This window comes from Martes martes, assembly GCF_963455335.1.
Source record: "Martes martes genome assembly, chromosome: 9".
In the NCBI taxonomy this organism is placed as follows: domain Eukaryota; kingdom Metazoa; phylum Chordata; class Mammalia; order Carnivora; family Mustelidae; genus Martes; species Martes martes.
This window is the reverse complement of record NC_137896.1, coordinates 85,425,649-85,451,607: the sequence shown is the minus strand read 5'-3', so window position 1 is coordinate 85,451,607 and position 25,959 is coordinate 85,425,649. Positions and strand designations below refer to the sequence as shown.

Below are 25,959 nucleotides of genomic sequence, written 5' to 3'. Positions count from 1 at the left end.
ACTCCCTCTCCCTTCTGACCCGGTCTTTGGGGTTTCTAACCATTACCCCCCCACCCCGCCCCCGCCCTCAGCCAGGCCTTCAGTTCAGTGACTCAGGACCAGGCCTCTGCCTTGCCCTGATGCTCTCCCCATCAGGTGTGAACTTGCTTATGCCGTCGCCTCCCTCCGCAGTCCACCCTGGTTTCTAGTAAATCTGTTTCCAGTTGGCCCTGCCAGCGTGGCTATTCATACGTGAAAGCAGACTAATTTGTCAAAAGCCAATTTGTCACAGGAGCATTTCAGCCAATTACTGGAGATTTTCCGAAGTGTTAGCGTTGCCCTAAACCTGCCCCAGCTCCATCTTTAACCCTAGAAACTGTCAGAAAAATGTTTTCCTCTAAACGGGAGACAATGAGCAGAGCCACAGTCAAAGGCAGGAGCAAAAGCAGAAGCAAATTGCTTTGCTGTGAAAAGGGGATGCTGCTATCTAGCTGTGAGAGATTTGTTAGGATTAACTCCGTTAATACAAATAAAGCACTTAGAACAGTCTGGCAGAAAATATTCAGCGCCCCATCAATGTTAGCAGTTATTGTTGTTATGATCATTGTTAACTTTCAATTTTACACATGCGTTTAAATTATAGGAATTAAATCATATGCTAGATGAAAAATAAAAATAACGATTTAAATGGGAATGCTGGGAAAGAAGATGGATAGCAAACACTAGGGCTGACTCAGCGGTCCATACATTTGGTCTCATCATTTACCTGTGGAGGGGAAGAGGGCTGGAGACTGAGTTTAATCACCAGTGGTCGATGCTTTGATCAGCCGTGTCCATGTAATGCTGCCTCCATAAAACACCAAGGAACAGAGTTTGAAAAACTTCCAGGTTGGCAAATACATGAACATGTGGCCCGAGGAAGCTCCAAGCCCTCTCCCCATATTTTGCCCCAGGCACCTTTCCATCTGGCTGTTTCTGAGTTATATCCTTTTATAACAAACCAGTATTCTAATAAGTAAAATGTTTCCTGAATTCTGTGAGCCACTCTAGCAAATTAACCAAACCCAAGGAGGGGTGCAGGGAACTTCTGATCTGTATCCTGCTGGTCAGCAGCATAGACCCCGATTGGCATCTGAAAGGTTGGGGCAGGAAGTGTTGTTGTAGGACTGAGCCCTTAACATGTGGGGTCTGATGCTGTCTCCAGGTTGATAGTGTCAGAATGGAGTCAGAACACTTGGTTGCGTTAGGAAAAACACACACTGGACATACTAATTTCAAGTGTTCAAATGAAAAAAATTATCTCTCAGAAAGAAGATATTAAGTATGAGTCTAAGCAAATGACTTAACCTCTTAAAGCCTCCATTCCCTCATCTGTAGAACAGAGGTAATACTAGAAACTTCCTCATAGTTGGCTGTGAGAATTAATAGAGATATTACAAGTAAAGCAGAGTACTTCATGCTTAGGGAACAGGAAGCCCTCAACAAGTGTATTTTTTTAATGTCCTTATTCAAATGTAGTTCTTCTAAAACACTCAAGGGCAGGAGGAAGACTCAAGTGTTGCAACATTTTGCTATATCTTGCGTTCAGCTTACGTGTGCTGCAGATATCATTGTAAACACAATGTAAACACAGTAAAGATATCATTGGCAACACAACTGTCCAGATTATCACTGCACAGAGATCAGCTTTCTCAAGACTGGCATGACTGCTGCCAGATGCTGTGTGATTTGCAAGTTTTTGCTTGTCCAGTAACCCTCAGATTCTTTGGGCGATAGATTCCAACACTCTCAGAAGAGCAAGTAAGACACACCAGGGTGACAGTCAGTGCCTACATAAGTAACATGAGTGGCAAGCCACGGCACTGATGTGCACCTACTTGATTTCAGTGGAGTCCTTGAAACCCAACATAAGAAATCTTAATGAACATTATGGCTGGAATTCTGAGGGTATGAGTTTCACATTAATAAATGACCAGCATTTCAACAAGTAAGCAAACTCAGTATGGTGGAGCATGGTGTTTGCTTTTTCTGATTGGGGTTGGATTTCCATTGAAGTTAAGTAACATCCAGCCCGAAAATAGACACACTACCTAATCCAGACCACCTGCTTCCTGGTGATCAAGTTCAAGTTCCCACAGAATGTGTCTGATGTCTACCCAGCCAGCTGAGCCGGGCGGGCCGCGTGCTCCCCCAGCTCTTTCCCTAAAAGGACACTGACAGGCAAAGCCCTGCCCTCTCTCACAGCCAGGAACGAGTGACTTCGAAGGGAAATGAGGACTTTGTATCTTAGCTGAGAATCGGTAATGGTAAAATGCAAAAGGCAGCGGGCAAGTCCGAATAAGTGCATCATTACACGGCCCTGCTTCCCAAGGAGTCACGTATTGATCCTTGCTCCGCTCACGGGTCCCCTGGGAGTGCTACAGAAGCAATCAGACCACACGAAGCAAGCTGAAGACATTCCGTGCCTTACACTCAGCAGCTGCAAGCCTCTGGCCAGAATGAGCTCTTTCAGCCTGTAAACATCCACAGGGCAGAGTCGGTATTTAACTTATGACCCATCTTAAGTTGAGGAAAGGATGGGAATTGTGTCCTTATTTCCTCCCACCAATACCACCCGGTTCGTGTAGACTCCCTAAGGTTTCTACACGGACTAGGAAGAGGGTTTTTACTCTCTCTTAAAGGACTCATGGGCAGTACATCCTTCAAAGTTATCCAATAAGCCCACTTGAGGGCCCCCTCTCAGCTCGTGGAAAGAGAAAAGTTGTCTCTAAATGGAAAAGAGAGTGAAGGATATGAGAAGAGAGCCAGCAAAAAGGTCTTAGACACTCACTCCTCAGCACTATGGAGCCAGACACTCTTGGGAGACCCCGATCCTGGAGTTACTCCCACGAGAACTTTCCAGTGTGGAGTTCACAGCATGGGACCTTGAATGTACTCCGGGTAAAGGCCTGGAGTGGTTTGTGCTGCCTGCCACCCTCAGGACGAGCAGGCAGGTGTGACTCGGGGCAGTGGGGAAGGCATCTGCCTGCTGAGATTTCTCCACTTTGATGCTGAATCAGAGCAAAATGAGGGGCCCTTTCCTGGATTTGTACCAGTATTCTTTATATTTAAAAAAAAAAGTCCTTGGAAATTTTATTTTAGTTCATCACCACTTAGAGATAGCTTTCTATCCTGCATTCCTTTCCCACATGAGGTCAAGGCCGACATAGCATCCAACGAGCTGGATAGACTCAGGCCCTCACTCTGCTGCGTTGAAACCTCAATTTCCACACCTGTGAAATAAGTAGAGTAGCGCGTAATCCAAAGAGTCTACCAAGGATTTAAAGGCGACGTCACGTACAGAGTGCTTGGCACAGTGTCTGACAGAAAGCAAATGTATTTGTTGCTTATGAGCGCTAGTTACGGTTATGATGTTGATGGTGGTACTAATTAAGAACAGAGACCGGAAAAGGAGGTCTGAGGGCCAACTTGGACCAGTTGTCAGGTTTGCTTGAGGACAAACCAGCTTTGCAGGCTGCTACTTAAATCCCCCTTTCCCCTTTTAGGGCCCTGTCCCCACACCCCACCTCAGACTATGTGCCCTGTGCCCCCACACCACACTATTCCCTCCACCCACAACCATCTTACCCACCCAGGCTCTCATCCTTTCACGACACAGCTCTCTGCTTGGAACCAGGTAACTAATATAAAGATGGTATTAATGATTAATGGAGGCTTCACGGCTGTCTCCCAGATATATCACATTTGTGGTTAATTTCCCAAAGTCTCCTGATAGAGCTTTCTCAATCTGAGTTTGAAAGGAAGATGGTTTTAATCAGAGCCGTGCTTTGGACTCTTAAAATGAAGCTGTCAACTGCTGACCTTCTTAAAGCAAGTTGAGAGCATTCCCATATATAAAAGAAATCTCAGGCTCCTTGAATTTGTTCATGTCTAAGCTACTGTTATATTGAGATTTATTTTAGTAACAACTTTGGGCTCAGTTTTCCTCTTCTGAAAAATGGGTATGTAATGAAGTCCATTTTACTATCTCTTAAGCATTTCTTATCCTAAATGAATGAGCACAAGATAAACCAGCAAGTAGGGAGGACAGAGAATGTGTAGTGTTGACTGGGGATAGAAAAAAGGAGTAGGTAGGGGCACCTGGGTGGCTCAGTGGGTTAAGGCCTCTGCCTTCAGCGCAGGTCATGATCCCAGGGTCCTGGGATCAAGCCCCGCATCGGGCACTCTGCTCATCAGGGGAGCCTGCTTCCCTCTCTCTCTCTGCCTGCCTCTCTGCCTACTTGTGATCTCTGTTTGTCAAATAAATAAATAAAATCTTAAAAAAGAAAAAAGGAGTAGGTAAAAAAAATCTTTAAAAAAAGGCGGGGTGGATCGCTCAGTTGGTTAAGGGTCTGCCTTCAGCACAGGTCAGGATTTCAGGGTCCTAGGGTCGACCTCTGTGTCAGCTCCTTGCTCAGCGGGGAGTCTGCTTCTCCCTCTGCCTCTGCCCCTTCCTCGACCCCCATCCCCTTCTCCTGCACACGCACTCTCTCTCTAATAAATAAAATCTTATTTAAAAAAGGAGTAGGTAGATTTAATATTATCGTTAGTCAGGACTTGTGTCAAACTTAGCAGTTTTAGAACCATGCTTAACAATTCTGTCTGCATATTAGAATTAACTGGAAGTTTTTTTAAGGAAAAAATTCTTAGACTCCACCCCCCCAAAATTCTGATTCAGTTAACATGTTGACATGGGGTGGGGTTTGAGCATCACAATTTTTTGGTAAATCTCCTTAAGGTAATTCTATAGTGCAGCCAAGACTGAGAACCACTGTCTTAAAACAGCATCAGTAATATAAAGTAGGTGGAAAATGGCATCCTGGGAGCCAAGCAAGCGTTGGTTGTGACCAAGAGGTGAGGCTGGGTCTCTATCCCGGACAGACTCAGCAGGTGACATTCAATGGGTTTCACCTTGTGGTCATGGCCTGGTGGGGGAACTCCCGGACAGAGTGGAGAATCACTAGATAGTGGGCTAGAGGAATCACAGAGTCCTCTAACTTTAATCCTCTTCTGCATTGATATGTGAGCCCGGGCGATTCAGCTTGCCTTCAGGCCGCAGTTTCCCTATCTGTTAAATGAACAGATTGGATTAGATAAACCCAGGGGGTTTCTAAGTTAGTTTCTGCGCCTCCAAGGCAAGATGGACCTATGCGTTGGCGTTCTCTGCTCATTCCTTGTCTGAAGTCACCCTGGGAAGCTCACAGATCCACGGGCCCTCCAACTCCAGATCTTCTGCCGCCACCCAAAGGCCGGCCTGGCCTCCTCCAGTAGTAGCGAGACCACCTTTGGGGCCTCGTCCAGCGGGAGGAAGGCCCGTGTGCAGTTCTTGTAAAGGCAGGGTGTTTGAATTGCAGGGGCGGCCTCTAAGTGATCTCTCTGGTCCCCGGCAAGCCGCGGCCTGACCACGGACGGTATCTGCAGAGGAAGTGGTGGAATGTGGAAGTTTACACGACGTCCGTGTGCGCACATCCCCCTGTCTTGAGCCCTGGGAGCCTGGCCAACAGCGGCGGTTCCCTGGGGCTCCTCGTCCGTCCATCTCCGTTGCCAGGAGCTCCCTCGGAGTCTCCAAGCTTTGAGCTTTTTTAAATGGAATGACTGGGCTGTTGAGCAGGGCTTAAGGAATTGAACAGAACAACAACAACGTTTGGTGCTTACATCCTCTGCCCGGGCTCTGCGTGAGGAAGGTCCCACTCCAGGCCTCAGACTCTGACCCAGATTCACCGGAAGGGAATTGCTGTGGTCTCAATGTTTGTGCCCCGACCCCCAATTCCTGTGTCGACATCCTAACCCCCAGAGATGAAGGCATCAGGTTGGTGGCATCCCTGAACGGGATGAGTGACAGAAAAGAAACGTCACGGAGATGGTGAGCTTCTCCACCACGTGGGGACACACGAGACGTCTGCAGCCCTGAAGGGGGCCCTCGCTTCACCCTGCTCTCAGACTCCCAGCATCTGGACCTGCGAGAAATAAGCATCTATTGTGACAAGGCGCCCAGTCTGTGGTTTTGTGTTATAACAGCCCAAGCGGACAAAGACAGGAATCGTCTCAGCCAGTGCCCTCATACAAAATGTCCCATCTGGCGCACTAACTTACTGGAAAACCCTCAGCTCTGCCTCAGACTTGGGAGAAAAATGGGCTGACACGTGCCATACCTGAGGCTGTGCGGTAAATGACGCGTACGGGTGGGGAAGAAGGCCAGGGGTTTTGGTGGGCCCACTGCAGACCTCTTTTAGTTTCTCATTATCTGTGCAGGTGGAACAGAGGCAAGGCGAAGAGGGGGCGGGTGAATGGAAAAAGTCAGGTTTAGTAGATCTTGCCCTTGGGAGAGCTAAAGGTGAGAGCTAACAGAACACGGGTGACGTAGGTCTGTCTCTGTGAGCTGCTTTCCAAAGACTGGCTTCTGGATCCAGACCAAGCCTAGAGCTATCCCGTGCTCTGCCTCACACGGAGCCTTTGGGGCACGGAGGCCAGTGGCATCAGACCCCAGAACTCTGCAAGCCCTTCCTTGCCCTCACAGGGCCTAGGGTATAGAAAAACTCCTGCTTCTTGTGTTCTCCTTCTATGACAGTGGCAGAGGAGGAAGCAGGGTTCCTCTAGCCAGCCAGGTTGCCCCCTAGATCATGAAGAGGAATAGACACTCCAGCTTCCAAGGTTGGAGTGGCTGCTGTGTTCTCTCATGGTCCTGGTGGAAGGAATAGAACAAGAGGTGTCATCTGGCCAGGAGAAGCTTGGAATTCGAATGCAGCCCTTCTACTCAGCCTGAGCGCCTGCTCCGAGCCCCAGCAAGGTCCTGCCACACTGACCTCCAAACACAGACTTCAGGTCCTCCTCTTTGCACCTTCGAGCAAATGTTCCCTTTAGAATTTTGAGGTTACTTCCGTCCTCAGCTTGGTTTCAGCACCTAGAGGGTCAGTGTGAGGAACCCACGCCCGGCAGAACTACAGACTCTCCTCAGTGTAAATTAGGTGTTCAACAAGTGTCTCCATGTTTGCCTCTCTGTAATTAGGAAACAAGCCCCAGGAAATCAAATATTTTATTGCCTTAATGATGTGCCAAATCACCCCCTTTCCTTTCCCCCCAGTCTTCTATAAACTCATCTCCAAGAGAATGTGCTGGGTCTTGCCCCTGCCCTCCAGCAGTCTGGTGGCTGGTGGCGGGTGTGGCAGGACTAAGCCACACTGACCCTCCTGTCTGTACCTTTTGCTCTGTGGGTAATGTGTCATGGCCACAGGGAGAGGGACAGAAATAACCAGAGCGAAGAAAACAAAGAGAAGAAGAGAAAAAGTGAGAAAACAAAAGGAGAAAAAGGAATAAGGGAGGAAACGTGCGCCGGGTTACTCTCATCACAGTAACCATCGATCTCAAACCTCTGAGGAAGCCAGGTGGCTTCAAGAGTTCAAGTAAACGTGTGGCAACAATGGGATGACGTCCGGAAACTGAGAATAGGGAACACCTGATGGGAAATCGGACTGATGGCCTCCAGAGCAGAAGGCGCCTTGGAGGACATCTATTTATATGTGTTTCTGCCTCATCCTTATTCAAAGTCTGTCCCGTGTGTGTTTTCGGATATGTATGATAGAGTCGTGTCGTAGTACCGGTATGTGATTTCTAAGTAAAGAAATTTATTGGAGGGTGTCTGCTCAAGTATTTTCTTCCGATGGAGTACATGGTCAAAAGAGCTTGGCAATCACCTGATTAGAACAATGACAAGCACCATCAAAGAGCCCTCTCTCCTACTTAGTGAGGCATGGGCCTCACCAGGGCCCTCTGCTAGGCTGCCTTAATGGAGGAGGAGAAGTCAGCTGTCTGCTCGAAGGCCCCTCTCCCAGCTGTTCTCCAGGGCCTCTGGTCCCTTTCAGGAGTGAAATCACTTGCATTTTGGTGAAACAGAATATTATCGTGATTGTTGCTATCTAAAACCCCCAACCCAGCCTCCAAGGAAGTGCCACCATAGTGAGAAGGCCTCTGTTCACAGGCCCACAGTATACAACTGTGGCCACGGAAAGGCAGGTCCGGACTGGAATCCAGCCCAGGCCCTGCTCACCCAGCCATGTGCTGGGAGAGGAGTGCATCTGCCTCAAGGAAGGGGCACCTTTTACTAAGGCTCAGAAACGTGTGTGTAAGGATTACCAACAGCCCTTTCTTTCTTTCCTCCCTCCCTCTCTCTTCTTTCTGTCTTTCTTCCTTGTTTTCCTTTCTCTTTATTTGAATATGATTTCTCATCAATTTTGCCTTCATAAATACAAGGTTTATTGCTTGTTTTGTCTTAGTCTAATAATAATTTTGACTTTCCAGCCCTAGAGAGTGTGCATCATGGAAGGGGGGTACAAAATGGGGCTTTGATCAGCAGGTGAAGCCCCCCAAAACACAGCTCACCAGCTCACCACAGGTGAGTACAAGAAAGCTAAATATAATTTTCTGTCCCTGTGTCTCAAGGCCATCATAAGGCCATCTGATTAGATGAATTGTTCCACAGAGAAAAAAAAAAAGAACTAATGCCTCAGTCCAGCCTTGATTGGGGCCAGTCTATTGCCAGGTCCTGGGATGTGGCCTGCTTCAAATGTCTCCTTTGGACATAGTCGCCCAGCATGGAAAGTTCCATTTCACTCGGCCTGAGACCACAGTGGAATAATGCAATCCTTTTGAATATAGCCACAGAGGTCATGGATGTCCCCACACGTCCCTGCTCACCCTCATCTTCCTGCCAATTCCATTGGTTTATTTTACCAGGAAAAGTGATGTTTCTCCTCAAATGTCTTCTCCCTCCTAGGGAGTAATTTTGCCTCTCAGTCATCAGGTAGCACCGAGAAAGGGAGTGCATTGGGTGGGCCTCTGTGGGCTGTCTTCATGGTATGCTTGGAACCCTCAAGCATCAGCTTTGGGCTCTTTCATTGATTTGACAAATTCTTTGACTTCTTCTTCCAGGGCCTTGTTCCTCCTCTCAACATCCTCCCGGGAGCGCTCCACATTGCGGAGGCTGATTTCCAGGGCTGCGGATTTCTTCTTCTCCTTCTCCAGTTCTTCATTGAGCCTTACCACCTTGGCCCAGACGTCATAATTTTCCTTCTCAAGGCTACAAGGAAGGAAATAACAGAATGAAAGAACAGGGCATGACCTCTAGACTCTCCCTTCACCCTTGCTCACATACTATCCATTCCCCTTTGTACATCACAAGGCCTATATCCAACTTCCACCCCCCACATGAGGACTTCCCAGTAAACCTGAATTCCCAGGGCATGTCTGAGCCCCACTCTTGTCATTTAACACGATCTTATAACATCTTCTGTGTTGTTGTTTTTCATGCTGTTCTACGTTTTGTATCTTCTATCGGATAAAGAGGGAAAGAGGGAACCACCTCTAATATATATATATATATATATATATATATATATATAAAATTTTTTTCCACCTCCACAGTACCTTGCACATGTCCTGTGACAGAAATGTTGATTGAGGGTTGAAGCCCCATATTCCAGATTCCCAACACCTGTGAACACATGACTGCCTGCCCATCCTGCTGCCAGGGAGAGTAGCAGTGCTGCCTTCTCCTATTAAGGCCTGCTCGGGGAGGAGATTTGGAGAATTTCAGGAGCTACCCTTTGGGAGCAGGGGCCATGGCAGCCCCACCCTCACTTCTGAATCTGCTCCAGGTAAAGAATTTTCTGAATTCCGGGATGTTTCCCTGTTATTAGCCCAAACCTTAGTCTAGTCACAGGTGCTCCCTGCTCTTCCAAGCCTTGCTGAATTAACTCCTAAGAACGAGAGTACAATGCCATTTTTAAGCCCAGAGAGGAAACCTCAGGACTGCGGGGAGATTGTGTGATTGGAAATCTGCTTCAGAATTTCACTCTGTGAGGTGTGGCCTTCTTGTCCAGCACCCACTCCCCACCCCAAATGGCCTATTTTTTTTTTAGTAGAAACTTGAGTTCCCATTTGAGCCCAGCCTGGCTTCTGTCTTCAGGGGCTTTGGCGGATTCTCCAGGTAGTGGCCCTTCTTTGGAGCCTTGCCTTCCCCTGCTTATCTCTTCCTACAGCTAAATTAGTCTTGTTCCTTCTGGCCCTCTCATTACAAATCCAGTTTTCTTCTCCACGTTTACTCTTGCTTCTATCTTGCTTTGGGAGAAATCTCAACTGAGAGAACTACTGCTAGATTTTGACCACTGCTGTTGGTGGGGAGGTAGAATCTGGGTGGGCTCAGGAGCCTGACTGACCCGGTTCAAATCCCAGCCCTACTGATGATTAGTTGTGTGCCCCCTGAGGAATCTTTTTAAACTACCCGAGCCCCAATTTCTTCTGTAAAATGGGGATATTATCTATCTTACAGCATTGCTGTGGGGATTACATGAGAAGGTGTGTCTGAAACACGAAGCTCACAGCAGGTGCTATGGACTATTAAGTCTCCTCTCTCTGTTGAGGATGGAGGACCCCTCTGATGGGTGAATTCAGAGGACTTGGTTCCGTGCAGGAGGAAAGGCCCCTCCATGGCAACTGGGCTTGCCCTACCCTGCCAGTGACATTCACGTGAGAGTGCAGTAGCAAACTCCTCTCTCCTCCGAGGATGCTTCCATCACAGACAAGATCGCACTTGAGTGTTGTAGTCCTACAAAATGATTGATTTCAGGTCCTTAGACAAAGGATCTCCATTTTACTTTTAGGCGGGCAGCCCTCTATGTAGGAAACAAGGAATCAGGGCTCACCAAAGTCTTCTTTTCATGTGTCTGAGCCTTAATGGACTAAAAAGTACCCATAATTTGAAAGCCCCACTAGTTCACATTTCACTACGTCATGATTCGTGTTCATATGGGCTAAGCTGGATTGAGCTTACGTTCATGAAAAGTCAATGGTGTGAAAAAGATTTCAAGAAAATAATTTATCTACCCAGGAGGCCACATTGTGTCCAAGCGCCTTAGGGATGTGCATGACAATTGTGGCAATAGCCTCTGTGTAGGCCTTCCATTCACCCTTGGGGGGACTGGGCTCAGTGAGAAGCCAGTGATTTGGTGAAGCTTTAGTCAAATAGATCTGGCTAGAAGCTCGGCCTCACACAGGCTTTAAGGTGGCTGGCAAGGGTTCTGCCCTCATCTGCCCTCTCTCCTATCAGCGACTCCCCATTGCTCCAGCCCACCACCACTCTTCCAATGCACAAACACACTGACCTGCTCCCTTCCACACCCTCTGCACCTCTACTTCTCCCTACCCGGCTTGCTCTTCCCCAACAAGTGGGCCTGACTTATGCCCTCGTCTCTTCAGGCCTTTGCCCTAGTGTCACCGTTTCAGTGAAGCCTTCCTGACCATCCTGTTAAACAAAGGAACCCCCTTCTTGGATCCCCCAAACTTCTGCCCTGCTTTATCTTCCCCCATAGCATGTTCCAGCATCTGACATAGCATATATTTTAATTATTTATATATACTGTCTGTTCCTGATAGAAGGGAAGTTCTATAAGCACAGAGACTTTTGTCTGTTTTGCTCAGTGCTATTCCCCAACAGCTGAGATGGTGTGTGGCACACAGTACGTGCTCAGTAAACATTTTCAGAAGGGATGACTCACATTTCTATGAAAAAAATTTAAAGTTCCTCTTAATTTTTAGAGCATGTTGACCCTTAAAGAATCATGATTTGAAAACTGTATAAGCTGCATAAGCTACACACTTCACTTTTTCATGAATTTAACCTAAAACTTAAGAGTTTTTACTACTGTAGTCATCTCATCATTCCCTCTACCTCTTTCCTCAATTACGCCCAACTGCTATAGATTACTGCATTCTCTAAACTCAAGGTTTCTAACATCACTTCTTCAGCAGAGGAGAACAATCCCTGTTGCTTCTGAAAATGGAAGCTGAGTGATTGCCCAAGGCCCCTCGCAGGTGACTTACTTTTTAATCTGTTCCTCATACGTTTGCTTCTGTGTTTCTATTTCCTTTTGCAGCTCCTGGACCACCCTCTGCAAGGATTCAAGTTCCTCTTCCCCAGAGTTCTTTTTTCCAGGCCCGGTTTCAGAGGGGGAGCTGGCAAGAGTTTCTCTCTTGGAGTCACAAGTGTGGGAAGAGCCGGAAGCTGCCTCATCCCCAGGGGACCGGGGCGGGGCAGGGACATTATCATAGGTGGAAGTCCGCTGGGAGTCTGGGCAGGGGGGCACACCTTGAGACATCGTTCTCCTGTGCCCTTCCCCGGCCTTTACCTCTGAGGAAGGTGACCAGAACTCATTTTTAAAGATCTCCACTTTGCTGCTGTTGGCACCTTGAAACGCTGATGTCAAGAAGCATTTCCGATTAGGGAGTGTCTGAGTCCTTTTCCGTGACTGCAGCTTCCAATCACCTAGCTTTTCCCTGGGGGCTTTACTGCTCTCTTCCAGAAATCCATCATTCGGCCGTTGTCCAGTGGGGCTGGTTGTGTCCGAGTCGCTGGTCTAGAAAGAAATGGCCATGGATGTCACATCGGTTTTTACCATGTGTCAGGTTCCCAAGATAAGGATTAGCAACCTGAAAGAAAGAATCTCCGGGCTGCACACCCGTGAAACTCTTAATGAGAAGACCATCTCTTAATTCATCACATTATTGATTATCTGTGTGGTGTTTTTTTTTGAAAGGATATTGCACTGAAAGGAACTAACTCATGCTCTAAAAATCAATTGTCTATTAGTGGTAAGAGAGTCTTAAAGTAGGATTTTTTCATAGCTTTAGGATGAGGAGGCCTTTCTAACTAGAACTCAAAATCCAAAAACCATGAAATACAACTGTGATAAATTCAACTTACATAAGTTTCCATGACTCCCCAAATTAAAAAGAACAAAAATAAAACAAAGAAATCACCATAAATAAAATAAAAAAAGAAATGACAAGCCAGCAAAAATATTTACAATACATATCATGGACAACGAGATACTCTCTCATATAAAAAGTTCATAAAAATTGACAAGAAAAAGACCAACAATCAACATAAAGATGGACAAAGGATAAGATCGGACCATTCACAGACGAAAAGAAAAATGCAACAAACCTTACACATAAGAAAAGATGTTCAACTTCTCTCATTATAAAAAAAAAAACCCAAATCAAAATTAAAATTACTGAAATATCAGGGTGCCTGGGTGGCTCAGTTTTGGACTCTGGATTTCAGCTCAGGTCATGATCTCTCAGGGTCATTAGATCAAGCCCCACCTTGAGCTCTAGGCCCAGCTGAAGATTTCCTCTTCCCTCTGTCCCCCCACACCCTCTTACATATATACTTATGCATTCACTCTCTCTCTCTCAAAAAAAAAAAAAAAAGTGAATTATCAGTTCTCATCTATCAATAATACATCTCCCCAAATCTGAAAATACATTTTGCTAGTGAAACTATAAGGAAACAGGCTCTTTTGTGCATTGACGGTGGAAATATAAAATGGCACAACCTCTATTTGACAATTTTAATAAAAATTACACATAAATCTACTTAACCTCTGACCCAGCAATCCTAATTCTGAGAATTTATCCCAGAAATACATCTACTTAAGTATAAGATGAAGCATGGTCAAGGTTATTAATTGCAACCTGGTCAGATGAGGGGTCTGTCCATGTATTGACATAAAAATGTCTTCAGGATATACTCTTAAGTGGAAAAATGCAAGATAAAGATAAAGAGTAGCACGTATGTGTGTGTGCATGTGCACACTTGTGTGTGTGTGGAGAGAGAGAGCGAACAAGAGAATATATTTGCATAAAAATGTAAATAATTTACATTCATATCTGTTTATAATTGTATAGTGAAACACTGGAAGGATAAATACGAAGCAAATAAAGGCAAGGAAGGATGGAGTGGATGGAGATAGCAAAGGAAGCAGGATTTCTTAATATATAGTTTTTCTCATTTTAATTTTTTTGAACCATAGATATATAAATTAAAAAGAAAAAAAGAAGAAAAACAATGAGCCCTAAAATCAGAAAACCAAGGCCTAAGCTCTCCTTCTAATCTATCACTTGTTTCCTCAATCCCACCTGGAAACAGAAGCCCTGGGGCCTCAAAGTGAGAACTAGAAACTAAAACCCATTCTGTAATGCCCTAGTACTGCCATTTTCAACCCACTGGTCAACCTCCCTGAGCCTCCAGTCCTGAAAAACAAGATGTGGATGACAAATTCTGCCTTACAGAGTTATGGTGAGGACTCCAGAGGTGACCTACTTAAGTTTCCCATCACAGTGTCTGCCCATAGCTGCCCATACTGTTACAATAAATAGAAACCTGTCAAATAAGCGTCACGATGTCTACTCCCAAGGACTGCTAATTGGATTTCATTACATGAAGTATGAGCATTTCTAAATATTAATTTGAGGGTGTTGGTAAAATGCATCGTGTACAGACATCACCTAAGAAAAATCATAACTACTACCACTACCTATCTTTTTTTCATACTTCTTTAATTATCCTCAGGATTAACAGTACTATAGACAACTTCATTACCAGGTCAACCAGAAACTTTAAATTTATCTCTTGGTCACATAAAAAGAATCAAGCTGCTACAAAAAGTTCATGGTTGGTTTTTTTTTAAGTATTTGTCTCTATAAATATATAAAAATATTTGAACTTTGTAAATTATTGGCCTCAACTACTCTACATTTCAGAGGTTGCAGAGTTTTTTGACATTGGGAATGTGAGCCACGACCTTTTAGTACAAATGAGGGAAGTGACATTGCTGAGACAGCTTATCAGGGAATGAGAAATATTACATGAACACATCACAGAAATCACGTTTCATGGGTTAGCGGGAAACCAGTTCTCTCTGGACTTTGACCTGGAATTTTCAATAACTCTTGCTAAAACCCTTACAATGTGATATATAATTTCCCCTATTGAACTTTCCTAGGCTGTGTTTGGAAAGGCTTCCCTTTTAGAGTGGGCTTTAGTGAGGACTCTCACTGCTTAGTCATTAGGAAACTGGCACACGTGTCACTAACCCCACCTCCAGGATGCCAACAGAGACTAGATTTTGAAAGAGGTCAGGCTTTCAAGATGCATTCAAATGGGTCTGTACCATCTGTGCCCACTGTCACGGCATCCTCTAAAACTGCTCAAACTTCCACCCTAGACTAGCACTTACATGGAATGACTTGGACTAAGGGAAGAGTCAGAGGGAAGGAAGAAGTTTCTCTGCACCTTACCACGTTACTGAAGCTATCTGTCCTAGAAATTGGAGGGTCTTCAGTGGCATCCCAGCCCACAGAGCTTCGAGCTACTGGAGGTTTCTTAGGGTCATTTTTCTGAGCAGGGGGTGACAGGGGCGCATCCTTGGACTTGGGGAAGAGGACTTCGTGGTCTCTGATCATCATGGTCATCACTCTTTGGATCTGAGGAGTCCCTGAAAGAAGAAAGAGATTTGTAGACCTGGACCATGGCAAGAGGTGGGCAGTCCTCACAGTCTCCACCCATGGGATGTCTCTAAACTTGGTTCTAAAACCACAGGGCCCAAAAGGTCCCCATTTTACTCTTCGTGGGACCCTTCTAAATTGCTTGAGGTAGGAGACTGTGGTGAAAGAGAAGGGAGAGAAGGATATGGGAGTGGGGTAAAAGAGGGTTGTTTTCAGCCTATACAGTCCTATGGGTCAGTCTTTGATCAGAAACTAAGCAATACAGTAGAGAAAATGAAGACATCTTTCTCCGCTGATGTGGTCCTCAACATGTCATCTCATTTCTTATTGCACACACAGTAAATACGTGCCAGGTGTACTGCCTCCCCAAATGCATGGCAGACATCAGTACTCTATGCCAGCACTTCTGCTCACCAAACCAAGACACAGCCACAGAAGCTTTTTCAACACAACTTCACAAGTAACCTTTTGTGAGTTATCTTACACAATCAAACTTGCTTTCTCTACTTACTGGCAAACTTGCTTTCTCTGGCTAAGGGTATTTAAAAGTCATACAAGACTAAAAAATACTGTTTTTGTGCTAGCCTTTTGTACTGTGTGACCACTGGCTCAATTTTTCACCATTCTGCTCAGCTGCGATCTGGAAAATGGACGTAACTTCTGCCCCGCTCCTTTCACAGGGCTATTTCACAGTAGGGACAAGGGAATCAACTGAAAATGCTTGGAAAATTGCAGTGCCCTTTGATAGCTAGGTAACTGTTGTCACTTCCTCTGCACCTGCCTTCCCCACGGGACCAGCTGTACCTCTCATGATCACAGCAGGGTCTTCGACCTTCGACCTGATGAGATTCACACCAATCACGGTAGCCAGGTTATCCACACTCATCTTGTTAACACCACAGTTGAGCTGGATTTCATGTAGGAACCTGTGGGCAGCCAGGAAGTCCCATAGTAGGAAATAGGAAGCTGCCAGAAGGAAGCACTTCCAGATACCACAGAGATCTCAGAGATGGATCCCATCTCCTTCCTTCTAGTCTCGGGAATGGGACTACGATTACAGTGCCAAGCATCTCGAATTCTCAGTGGGTGATCAACAGCTAGAAAGAATTTTTACGATAATTCCACCCAATGAAGGCACGAAGCTCTCAGCTTCCTTATTAAAAAAAACAACAACAACCGAAAAAACCTGACAATATTGGCAACGGAATTTCTAAATACCTTCTCCAAAAACTATTTTTAAATGGATAGGCTGAAACAACTTAAAATTCCAAATACATAGAAACTACCAAATAAATGGTGATGTTTTCAAATGAGGAAACATTATGGAATACCTTAGTCATTTATAATCCTATTTTATGACATAGAGAAATGCTCACAATATAATATTAAGCCAAAACCAGTAGGATACAAATATATACAAAAAATTGTTCCCCAATATTTTATATTGATATATGTAAAGATCTTTCGTAGAAAGAAAAATATCCAGAAGGAAATATGCCCAAGCAGTAATAGTGATTTTTGCTGAGTGAGGACACTGTGTATTATTTTTTCTTATTTATAGTATGTTGTATTTTTCTGGTTTCCAAATCAAGCATGTATCACTTTTATAACCTGGATACTACAACATATTATTTTTTAAAAAGAAGATAAATTTCAGCTCTGTCTGGCATGGAGATCTAGGCTCCCAGCTTAGACCGACCTGGATCAATCTGCATGCTACGTGTTGCCATGAATGTCTCCAGGGCACTAAATTATGGTCCCAGAGTCGGGAAGATGGGAGATAGTGCTAGAAACATTATAAAGATTTTGGGTGTTCCTGCATGTCCCAGGACTCCAGGCAGCCCTGGGGCAGGCCTGAAGGAGGAAGCATGTTCACTTTGCTTGCCAATCAGACTTGGAATGGATCCTTGAAATTATCTTGTGGATAAAGGGAACTACTTCAGTGCTGCGTGAATATGGCTGACCTTCCCAAGGTCTGGACCAGAAGCTGTGAGTTCAAAGAGACCCTCTTTCCTCCTCTAACTGGGGCTTTTTTCTGATACAGCTAGAAAGTGATGCCAGGGGACTCTTACCTGCATATGTAGCTCAGGAGGCTATAGTTGTCTCGAGGGAGGATGGACAGCTGCTTCACCAACTCCTGCTGAGCCTGGGAAGAGATTTTACACTGTAAACCAGTCTGCGCCCTCTCCAGCAATGAGACTCTGGAAGATGGGGAACATAACTGATGTATCGGTACAGAAGCAGCATGGGCAGTCACTCCTGTTCCATACTTTTTGTGTTTTTTTAAGAAGCTTTTTACTTTGAAATAATTATAAATTCACAGGAAGCTGCAAAAAAAATAGTATGGAGAGGCTACGGATATTTCTATAGCCCATTTTTTTATTTGTCATATCCTCTTCCCCAACTCAGAGCTACTCTAAGGCAAGCATGATTTGACAACTCATACTCTTAATAATTGTTTGCTTAGTGAATGCTTGAGATGTAACACTCCGGTAAAGAACTGGATCATAACCAAATACCCCAAGCTATTTGGTATTTAAAACCAAATACCCCAAGAGAAGAAAAAAAAAATCAGTAGTGAGAGAATAAGGAAGTTTCTAAGAAGGGTTTTAAGCAATATGGCCTTGCTGAGACCTGCTGGGACACAGGATAGGCTGACTAATCTGGGGGGGGCGGTGGGGCACAGGTAAAGGTCAGAATGTTCTAGCTCCATGAGACCGTCATACAAGGAATGATGTGCCAGGGAGGGGAAGGACAGAGAGCTTTTCTTAGTTCTTTTCACCCGCAGCTGCCTGTAGGGTCTGTGGTCATTGCCGATAACAATGTGATTATAAAAGTGCGTCAGTTAACATGAGACACGCAGGTTCCGTCAACCCTGAGCAACTCCTCCTTTGCATCCTAAGCCCTGTCAGCCCGAGTGCAGTGACTTGGTGCAGACCCTCTGTATCCAGGATGCCTGCTTCATACTGGGATTCCATCCTCTTCAGTTGAACGAGTGAAATTCTTCACAAAGTTTTCTGTAGACTCTTGGCTCCCAGCTACCACCCCTGCCACATTTTCACCAGCAAGGGAGGCTGATGTCCTCTGCCCTGTCCAGATGAACATTACCCCAGATTAGAAACTCAGAGATGATGAGATGGAGGAAAGTTGGGAGAAGCAGGTCCAAAGTGGGGAAGTTCGGTGGGCAGGGTGGTGGGGGGAGTCTTACTGTCAGATCTGCATCTGTGTACCTCCTTTGCTTTCCCTGCAGCCAGGGGCTGAGAGATTGCCTGGTCTTTCTAGCCAACTTTTAAACCTCATTCCATAAAGTGTTGTTACTTCCACAAAGGGGAGCTGATATGTCTATATTAATTAAGATTTGTCATGTCCTCGTCTCACCCCCCACAAAAAAATTCATAAATGTTGCCCCAAATCATGCACTCAGCTACTAAGTTTAAAGTGGCTTTGGGTATTTGATTATAGTCTCATTCTGCATTGGATTGTTACATCCCAGGAAGGTTGACACCATGATTGGCTTCATTTGCGTTTTGTTACTGAGGAAGATCTATATGAGATCACGCAACCTAACTTTTGTATTGGAAAATAGCTACACTAGCTCCAGCGTATTAGCTTCACCTGTATCATCCCTTTCATTTCCTGATGTTGAAATACAAAATCACCTTTTTTCTTGTACCAGGATCCACTTAAATGGTGAGGCTCTTTGTCCTGAGTCAGGAGAGAAGTTCTCACAGCTATGCTTTCTACCAGGTCTAAGGTACTATTGTTCTGTTGTTTAAAAATGACAACCATGTGTGTGTGTATATGTGTGTATATATATAAAACATATATCATGATATATATGATATAATGATATAATACAATGATAATGATACAATATATTATCATATAATATCTTATATAATGTATTATATATAATATAATGATATAATATATATAATGACACATATCATTATATATATATTGTTTTCTGGGGGTATACTATATAATAAATTCTAAAATAGAGGATAAACCTTTCCTTAAAACGATCATTTAAAAATATCACTCACCTACCTCATATCTCTTGTCCTCAAAACAATCCTAAGTATAGCAGATGTTATTATGAAATTTGTCTCAGTTTGTGCTGTCCAGTACAACAGCTACTTGATATATGTGACTATTTAAATAAGAAAACAAAATAAAATTAGGAATTTGGTTCTTTAGCTGAACTAGCCACATTTCAAGTGCCCAATAACCATGTGTGGTTAGAGGTTATCATATTGATCAATGCAACTATATACCAGTTCTGCCATTATAGAATGTTTTGTTGTAAATAAACTCTAGTAGAAAATGCTTAATTTGCCTAAAGACAAAAATCCAAGTTAAATCCAGATCTTCACTGTAGGCTTTTCTGTGCACCATTTTGCCAAAGAGAGCTTTAACACAGTAGTGCTAAGAACTAACACCCCCAAAGCGGGGAGTTAGACCCTAATTATTAGTAGTATTAATAAAAGTATTTCTCAGGCATTTGGTTTTGCAAATCCTGGTTAAAAACCGTGAAGGTTTTTCTGTTGTTAGATGGGTTTTCCTGGTTTCTTTTGTTGGTTGGTGTGTTTAATTAACATGAGTCCAGGGTAGTGACTATTGACTGTAAGACCTTTCTGGAAACAATTTACTTAAGAGCACTAATCCTGCAGGCAAATGCATGCGTTCTAATAAGCAGGCATTCACAGACACTGACCACAGCCCTGTAAGCAGCTGCAGTGGAAAAGAACAAAGAAAAGCTCCTTGTCCTTCCTTTCTCTGGCACATGCATTCCTTGTATGCCCATGCCTGACACTCATTCACCACGGAACTAGAACATTCTCACCTCTCACCTGACTTCCAGGGTGTCAGCTCTGTCCCTGTGTCCCACGGGGTCTCAGCAAGGCCGTATTGCTTGAAACCCTTCTCAGAAGCTTCCTCTGTCTCTTATTAATTTTAAAGTGACTTGAGTGTATTCAGTGATGGTCAATTCTGCATTGGATTGTTACAACTCAGCAAGTCTGTCACGATGATTGGCTTCAATTGCCTTTTGTTGCTGACAAATTTCCAGTTTGAAAAAGTATCTCACTCAAAGTTATGGGTTCCCTGACCCACCATTGCTTGCCCACCAGAATAGTTCAATAACCAACACCTTCTTCCAAAGCAGGACAACTAACTCCAACGAGATACAGACCTTTGCCTCATCCGCATTCATGAGCTGCCCACAGAGCAGGAACCCCTCATACTGGTTCCAGGGAACCACGGGTTCCGGGAGGTCACGGAGGTAGAGCTTTAACAGGGAGGCCACTGTGTGCACATCTGTCTCTCTGCAAAAAAAATAAGCAGTGTTCTTTGAAAGTGAAATTCCAGAACATTTCTCACCTCCCCTTACTGACCCACTAAATAGAACCTCAGGTTCCAAAAGGGAGTTTTGCCAAGGAGTAGAGTCTGATACAGATGTATCTGAACAAAACATCTTTACTAATCTTCTGGAATAATGACCCCCAATACTTCTTCCTTTATCTCTTCTACCCAACTACCTCAAAGGTAAGTTCAAGGTCTATCTTTTCATTGATCCTATTAAATTATCTTTGTCTTCATCTCTTTCTTTTTTCTCCAAGTCCCTTAGTGCCTCACAATTTTGCATCCTCTACTTAGTCTCTAATTTTTCATGCGATAACTCATTTATGTCTGTGGTCCATGATCTCTTTAAACCCTCAGAGAGCTTAAAACATTTCTGGAATTCATTTACATATTTGCACAGTCATGCATTCAGTCAGTAAGCATTGACAGAACCTACTAGATGCAAGATACTATGTCAAGCACTGCAATTTCAGCGGGGACCCTGAGGGTTACACAGGACACTCGGCCTCATTGAACCACAGAGCTGTGCAGACTCACATGTTACCAAGTCATTACAATATTGTGAGGTTAGTACCATGACCAGGAAGCCCAGGACCTGGGATTGTATGGAAGTATGAAAAACAGGGACACCCAGTGCAGAGTTGGGGAGCCATGGGGACAATCTGAAGAGTGACAAGGAGTTACAGCAGGGGGAAGGTAGAACATGGGGAAGGGAGGGTGGGGAGCAGAGGTCCTGCTGCAGACACATAGACGGTATTCAGATGACTGCCTGTTAACGAAGGAAGCTCAGGTTTTTCCAGTTCAGCTTCTCCAGCTTACAGCAGGAGTGGGTAACCCTTGGCCCAGGAGTCAAATCTGGCCCACTGCCTGTATTTGTACAGCCTTTGAGCTAAGAATGGATTTTATGTTTCTAAATGGTTGGGAACAAAACTCAAAGGAAGCTTATTTCATGGCCTGTGAAAATATGAAATTTGAATTTCAGCCTCCATACAGTGTCACAGGAATACAGGAATACAGTCACAGGAATACAGTCATGTTCATTCATTTTTGCATTGTCTTTGGCTCATTTTGTGCAAAGACTCTGCTAAGAGCTGAGCTGAGAAGCTGCAGCAGAAACCATCGGGCCTACAAAGCCTCAATATTTCATACGTGGCCCTTCATCAAAGTCCACTGACCCGTGGCTATAGAGCTCCTGCATTTATTCTGCAGTTCCATAAGAGAAAATAAGTCTGAGTCTACCATATGCTTGAAGTTCATTAGTGAAGAAATTATTTGCTTCATATTAAAAAAAAAATCGGTATTCTTAAGCAACTGTCCAGGTAGTATTTTGAAAAACTATGATGTGGTAAGAGGTTCAGACCACGTGAGTGTCTCCTTGGTTTCAGGGATGGGGAATATAGAATTGGCTGGTAGAAGAGCTTCCTGGAGAAGGGGCAGGATGGGTCAGTTTGGGCAGAAGGAGGAGAAGGGAGGCATTGGAGGGGGCAGAAATGAGAATGTCAGGACTTGACTGTAAAGCTCTGTCTTGACCTCCAGAGTAAGTACTTTTTGTTTGTTTTAATAGCCAGTGTTCAGAGCTGTCTTCTGAAAAGGCCCCGCTTTTGCAGCCTCAAAATGAGACCATGAACTGGCATAGAGCCCAGACTTTGGTCCACTGCTGCCTCAGGAAATTGAGGGTGGGAACCATTCACTTAAGGTGGGGATTCTGGAAAAGCCTTCCCTGCTGACTCACTGCCTAAAAATATTCCTGGGCAAAGCTCTCTTGTCAAAATACATGAGAAGTTCCCAAGAAAATGGCAGAAAGACAACCTGCTGACACACATTATCCTAAAGTCCCAGATTGGGTCCTCTTCATGCCCCAGCATTGCAACCCTCTCTATGGTCTTAGTCAGAATCCAGGGCCTCTCCCTCACTCCACATCCAGTTAGCTTCCCAAGCCCCTCAATCCTACCTGAATGTCATGTGAGTTGCTCTAAGTCCTGCCCCCCAGCCTTCACTGCTCTATTTCAGAAGGTAATGGCCTCTTGCCAGGATCTTGCCACAGCTTCCTCTCTGGCCTCCTGCCTCCACGGTTCCATTCTCTGACATTCTGTCCACTGCCTGGCACAGCCCCCAAAATACAAAATACACCCAAGCAACGAATGTTGCCAACAACAATTTGAAATAAGAAAGACGGTATCAATGATACATTAAAAAAACAGAATCTTTTGAAGATAAATGACAACAACAAAACCACAAACTACTAGATAGTTTGATCAGAAGAAACTATGATAGCAAAAATATCTTACAGAAAAAAGAAAGGGTTATAACCATTGATATAGTGTAGATGCTTCAAAGTTATAACCAAAGAGTACAATTATCTATATAAATCATCTGGGAATATTTAAAACCAGAGGAAGCTTCCTGATTCATTTTACTGGGGGAAGATAATTCTGCTTGTCCTGACTAACCCCTCGTGCCTGCTTAGTGTGTCTGAGTGTAAATGTCATTTCTCTTTGGAGGGTCTCTGCAAATCCACCAGAATATGCCAAAAGGCTCCTGTTCTGGGTCACCTGGGTGATGCAGTCCGTTAAGCATCCCACTCTTGGTTTTGGCTCAGGTTGTGATCTCAGGGTTGTGAAAGTGAGTCCTGGGTTGGGCTGAACTACAAGTCCACTTAAGCTGAGATGCCCTTCAGCAGACGAATCAATAAAGAAGATGTGGTCCATTTAGACAATGGAATATTTCTCAGCCATCAGAAAGGATGAATACCCAGCATTTGCATCAACATGTATGGAACTGGAGGGGATTATGCTGAGTGAAATAAGTCGAGCAGAGAAAGACAATTTTCATATGTTTCACTCATATGTGGAACATAAGGAATAGTATGGAGGACATTAGAAGAAGGAAGGGAAAACTGAAGTGGGGGAAATCAGAGGGAGTGATGAATCATGAGAGACTGCAGACTCCAGAAAAAAACTGAGGGTTTCAGAGGGGAGGGGCAGGATGGGGGGATGGGTTAGCCCAGTGATGGGTATTAAGGAGGGCACGTATTGCATGGAGCACTGGGTGTCATATGCAAATAATGAATCATAAAACACTACATCAAAAACTAATGATGTACTGTATGGTGAGTAACATAATAAAAATTTTTTTTAAAAAGACTCTCTCTTTCTGTCCCTCTTCCCCACTTTCTCTCTAATAAATAAATAGATCTTTAAAAAAGGGGGGGGCCTGTTCTATGTTCTCAGAGTACCATCCAGTTTTCAATTTTAGCACTTAACACAATGGAAATTATACAATTATTTCAGGAAATTTTTGGTTTAATATCTGTGCCCCCATTGTAACAGGGTCAAATCAGTTGTCACAGTTATAGTCTAAATTTCCAGCATGGTTTTTCCTGATTTTGTTCTTCCTTCAACCCAATAAAACATCTTTAAATTATTTTTTTTTAAGTCAAGGACAAGGGCAAATCAGGAGCCAGGTTCCTTTTGAGTTCAACCCCTGATCTCCCAGAGATTAGCCCAGGCACCACGGATGGCTCTGCCAATCCTTCCGTGGTAGCACGGACCTTAAAATGCGGCACGTCTGTATGTGTCTCAGAGAACTACAGCTATCAGAAGCCCATTAGTTTTGTGGGTGGCAGAAGCTCAACAAAGAGATTTTAAAATGTACACTTATATGTTTAATGAGAATCAGATCTAGCTGCTCTAGAATCTACCAAATAAAAGCTCCTTCATTTCTCTTCATTCCAGTGAGACAATTTGGGGGATCTAGAACTACACATATGACCAATGTAGGTCTGGATAAGTACTTACAAGGTTTACGTAGACCTAAGTCTCGGCCCTGGGAGGACTCTTAAGAGCCCCAGGTGACCCCTCCTATTTCTGGGTGTGTAAACTCTACTTCTTATTTCTGGGGGTATAAGGGTCATGACAAGCTGTGTAACTTTCCTTCTTCCAGCCCCAAATATTTCCCAGGAATCAAAGACTATGACTCCACCACCCAGGCTGACTTTATAGGTCCATAAAATCAAGCCCAGGGCAGGTTATCTGACAAAACCCTACAATCACCTCTATCCCTCCAGGCTGACTGTTCACATCCCTTTAGTAACAACTCACCTGTATCTTTTGATCAACTCAAAGCTAATTAAAAACATAAGAAGAAAATGGAATACAAAGTTGGTGAGCTTAATTGAACAGGTGTCTGATAATGAAATGCAATTTATAGTGCTGCTGAGAGGTCCGTAAATTTGATGCCCCTAACCTGCTACAGTTCCAATAACAACTCCACCCATTGCTTTCCTGTAAAAATACAGCACCCTTGATAAGTTAACCTACTGCACGCCGAGGGCAGCAGAGACGGACATGTGGTGGGCCAGACTCAGACAGTGGCTGTGAGACTGGAGAGAACAGGTGGTATGAGAGATGCTTCAGGGGGAGAATGGGCATTGCTGGTGATGGGGGAGGATATTAGGGGGAGGGACCTAATGGCATGTAGCTGTTCATGATTCTCCCAGGATCAACCCTGTTCCTAGGTCATAAATAACCTCTTGGGGAATTTCAACCTTTGGAAACTGGATAGAGTTGAGGCCTGTCTCCCCAAATCTTGATTTATGGGCTGCTGATTTGGAAAGAACAATGGCTCTTTCTTGCCAGCAGGACAAGAACACACAGGCAACCAGGGTGAATATTGCACAACAGGTGGAGAGCGTCCAGTGTCGGGGTGGAGGGTGTACCAGCTGGCTGCGGCAGAGCGGGAAACCTTGACTAGGGAGCAGCAGGAGGTTGGGTGGGCAGGCGATGGCGAGAAGAAATGTCACTACAGCTGGTAGGCCCCAACCAAACCCCAGCAACCTCCACAAGGGAGACGTGGGGGGACGCCAGTCTGCTAAGTCATCAGTATGTACTCTCTCCAAAAAGGCTCAGAACTAAGTTCAGAGGTGGATGCTACTGCAGTCTCCCAAACTAACAAGAAGTCCTGGTTCTGGCCATTTCTAGAAAACTGTGGAAGAACATCAGAGCGCTTGGGTATAGAGACGGTACGTTCTCCACCACGCTGAGTCGGACCGCAGAGCCAGCTCAGCTCTTCCACAGTCCTCATCTGCCCGGCAGTGGGGGCCTCGAGCTAGGTCCCATTTTCCTCCCCTCCCACCATGGCACTCCCCCTCCCACTACATCAGCAAGGCCCTAGTTCTAGTTCATGTCATTCCTCCTGTAAGTGATCAGCAAAACAGAAGGCTCTCTTTATCGCCAG

The 25,959-nt window shown here is 44.6% G+C and overlaps 1 protein-coding gene across 1 annotated transcript in view; it reads right to left on the bottom strand.

The window, feature by feature from the left end:
• Positions 1 to 7,033: 7,033 nt before the first annotated feature.
• Positions 7,034 to 25,959, bottom strand: part of ARHGAP25 (Rho GTPase activating protein 25) — an 85,266-nt gene continuing 66,340 nt past the window's right edge. The window contains exons 6-11 of the mRNA XM_080813941.1: positions 20,555 to 20,687; positions 17,433 to 17,506; positions 16,165 to 16,286; positions 15,154 to 15,350; positions 11,893 to 12,425; positions 7,034 to 9,091 (exon numbers count right to left, since the gene is read on the bottom strand). Coding sequence (XP_080670067.1) covers positions 8,884 to 9,091; positions 11,893 to 12,425; positions 15,154 to 15,350; positions 16,165 to 16,286; positions 17,433 to 17,506; positions 20,555 to 20,687 — 1,267 coding nt within the window. The 3' untranslated portion in view covers positions 7,034 to 8,883. The remainder of the gene's footprint in view (positions 9,092 to 11,892; positions 12,426 to 15,153; positions 15,351 to 16,164; positions 16,287 to 17,432; positions 17,507 to 20,554; positions 20,688 to 25,959) is intronic.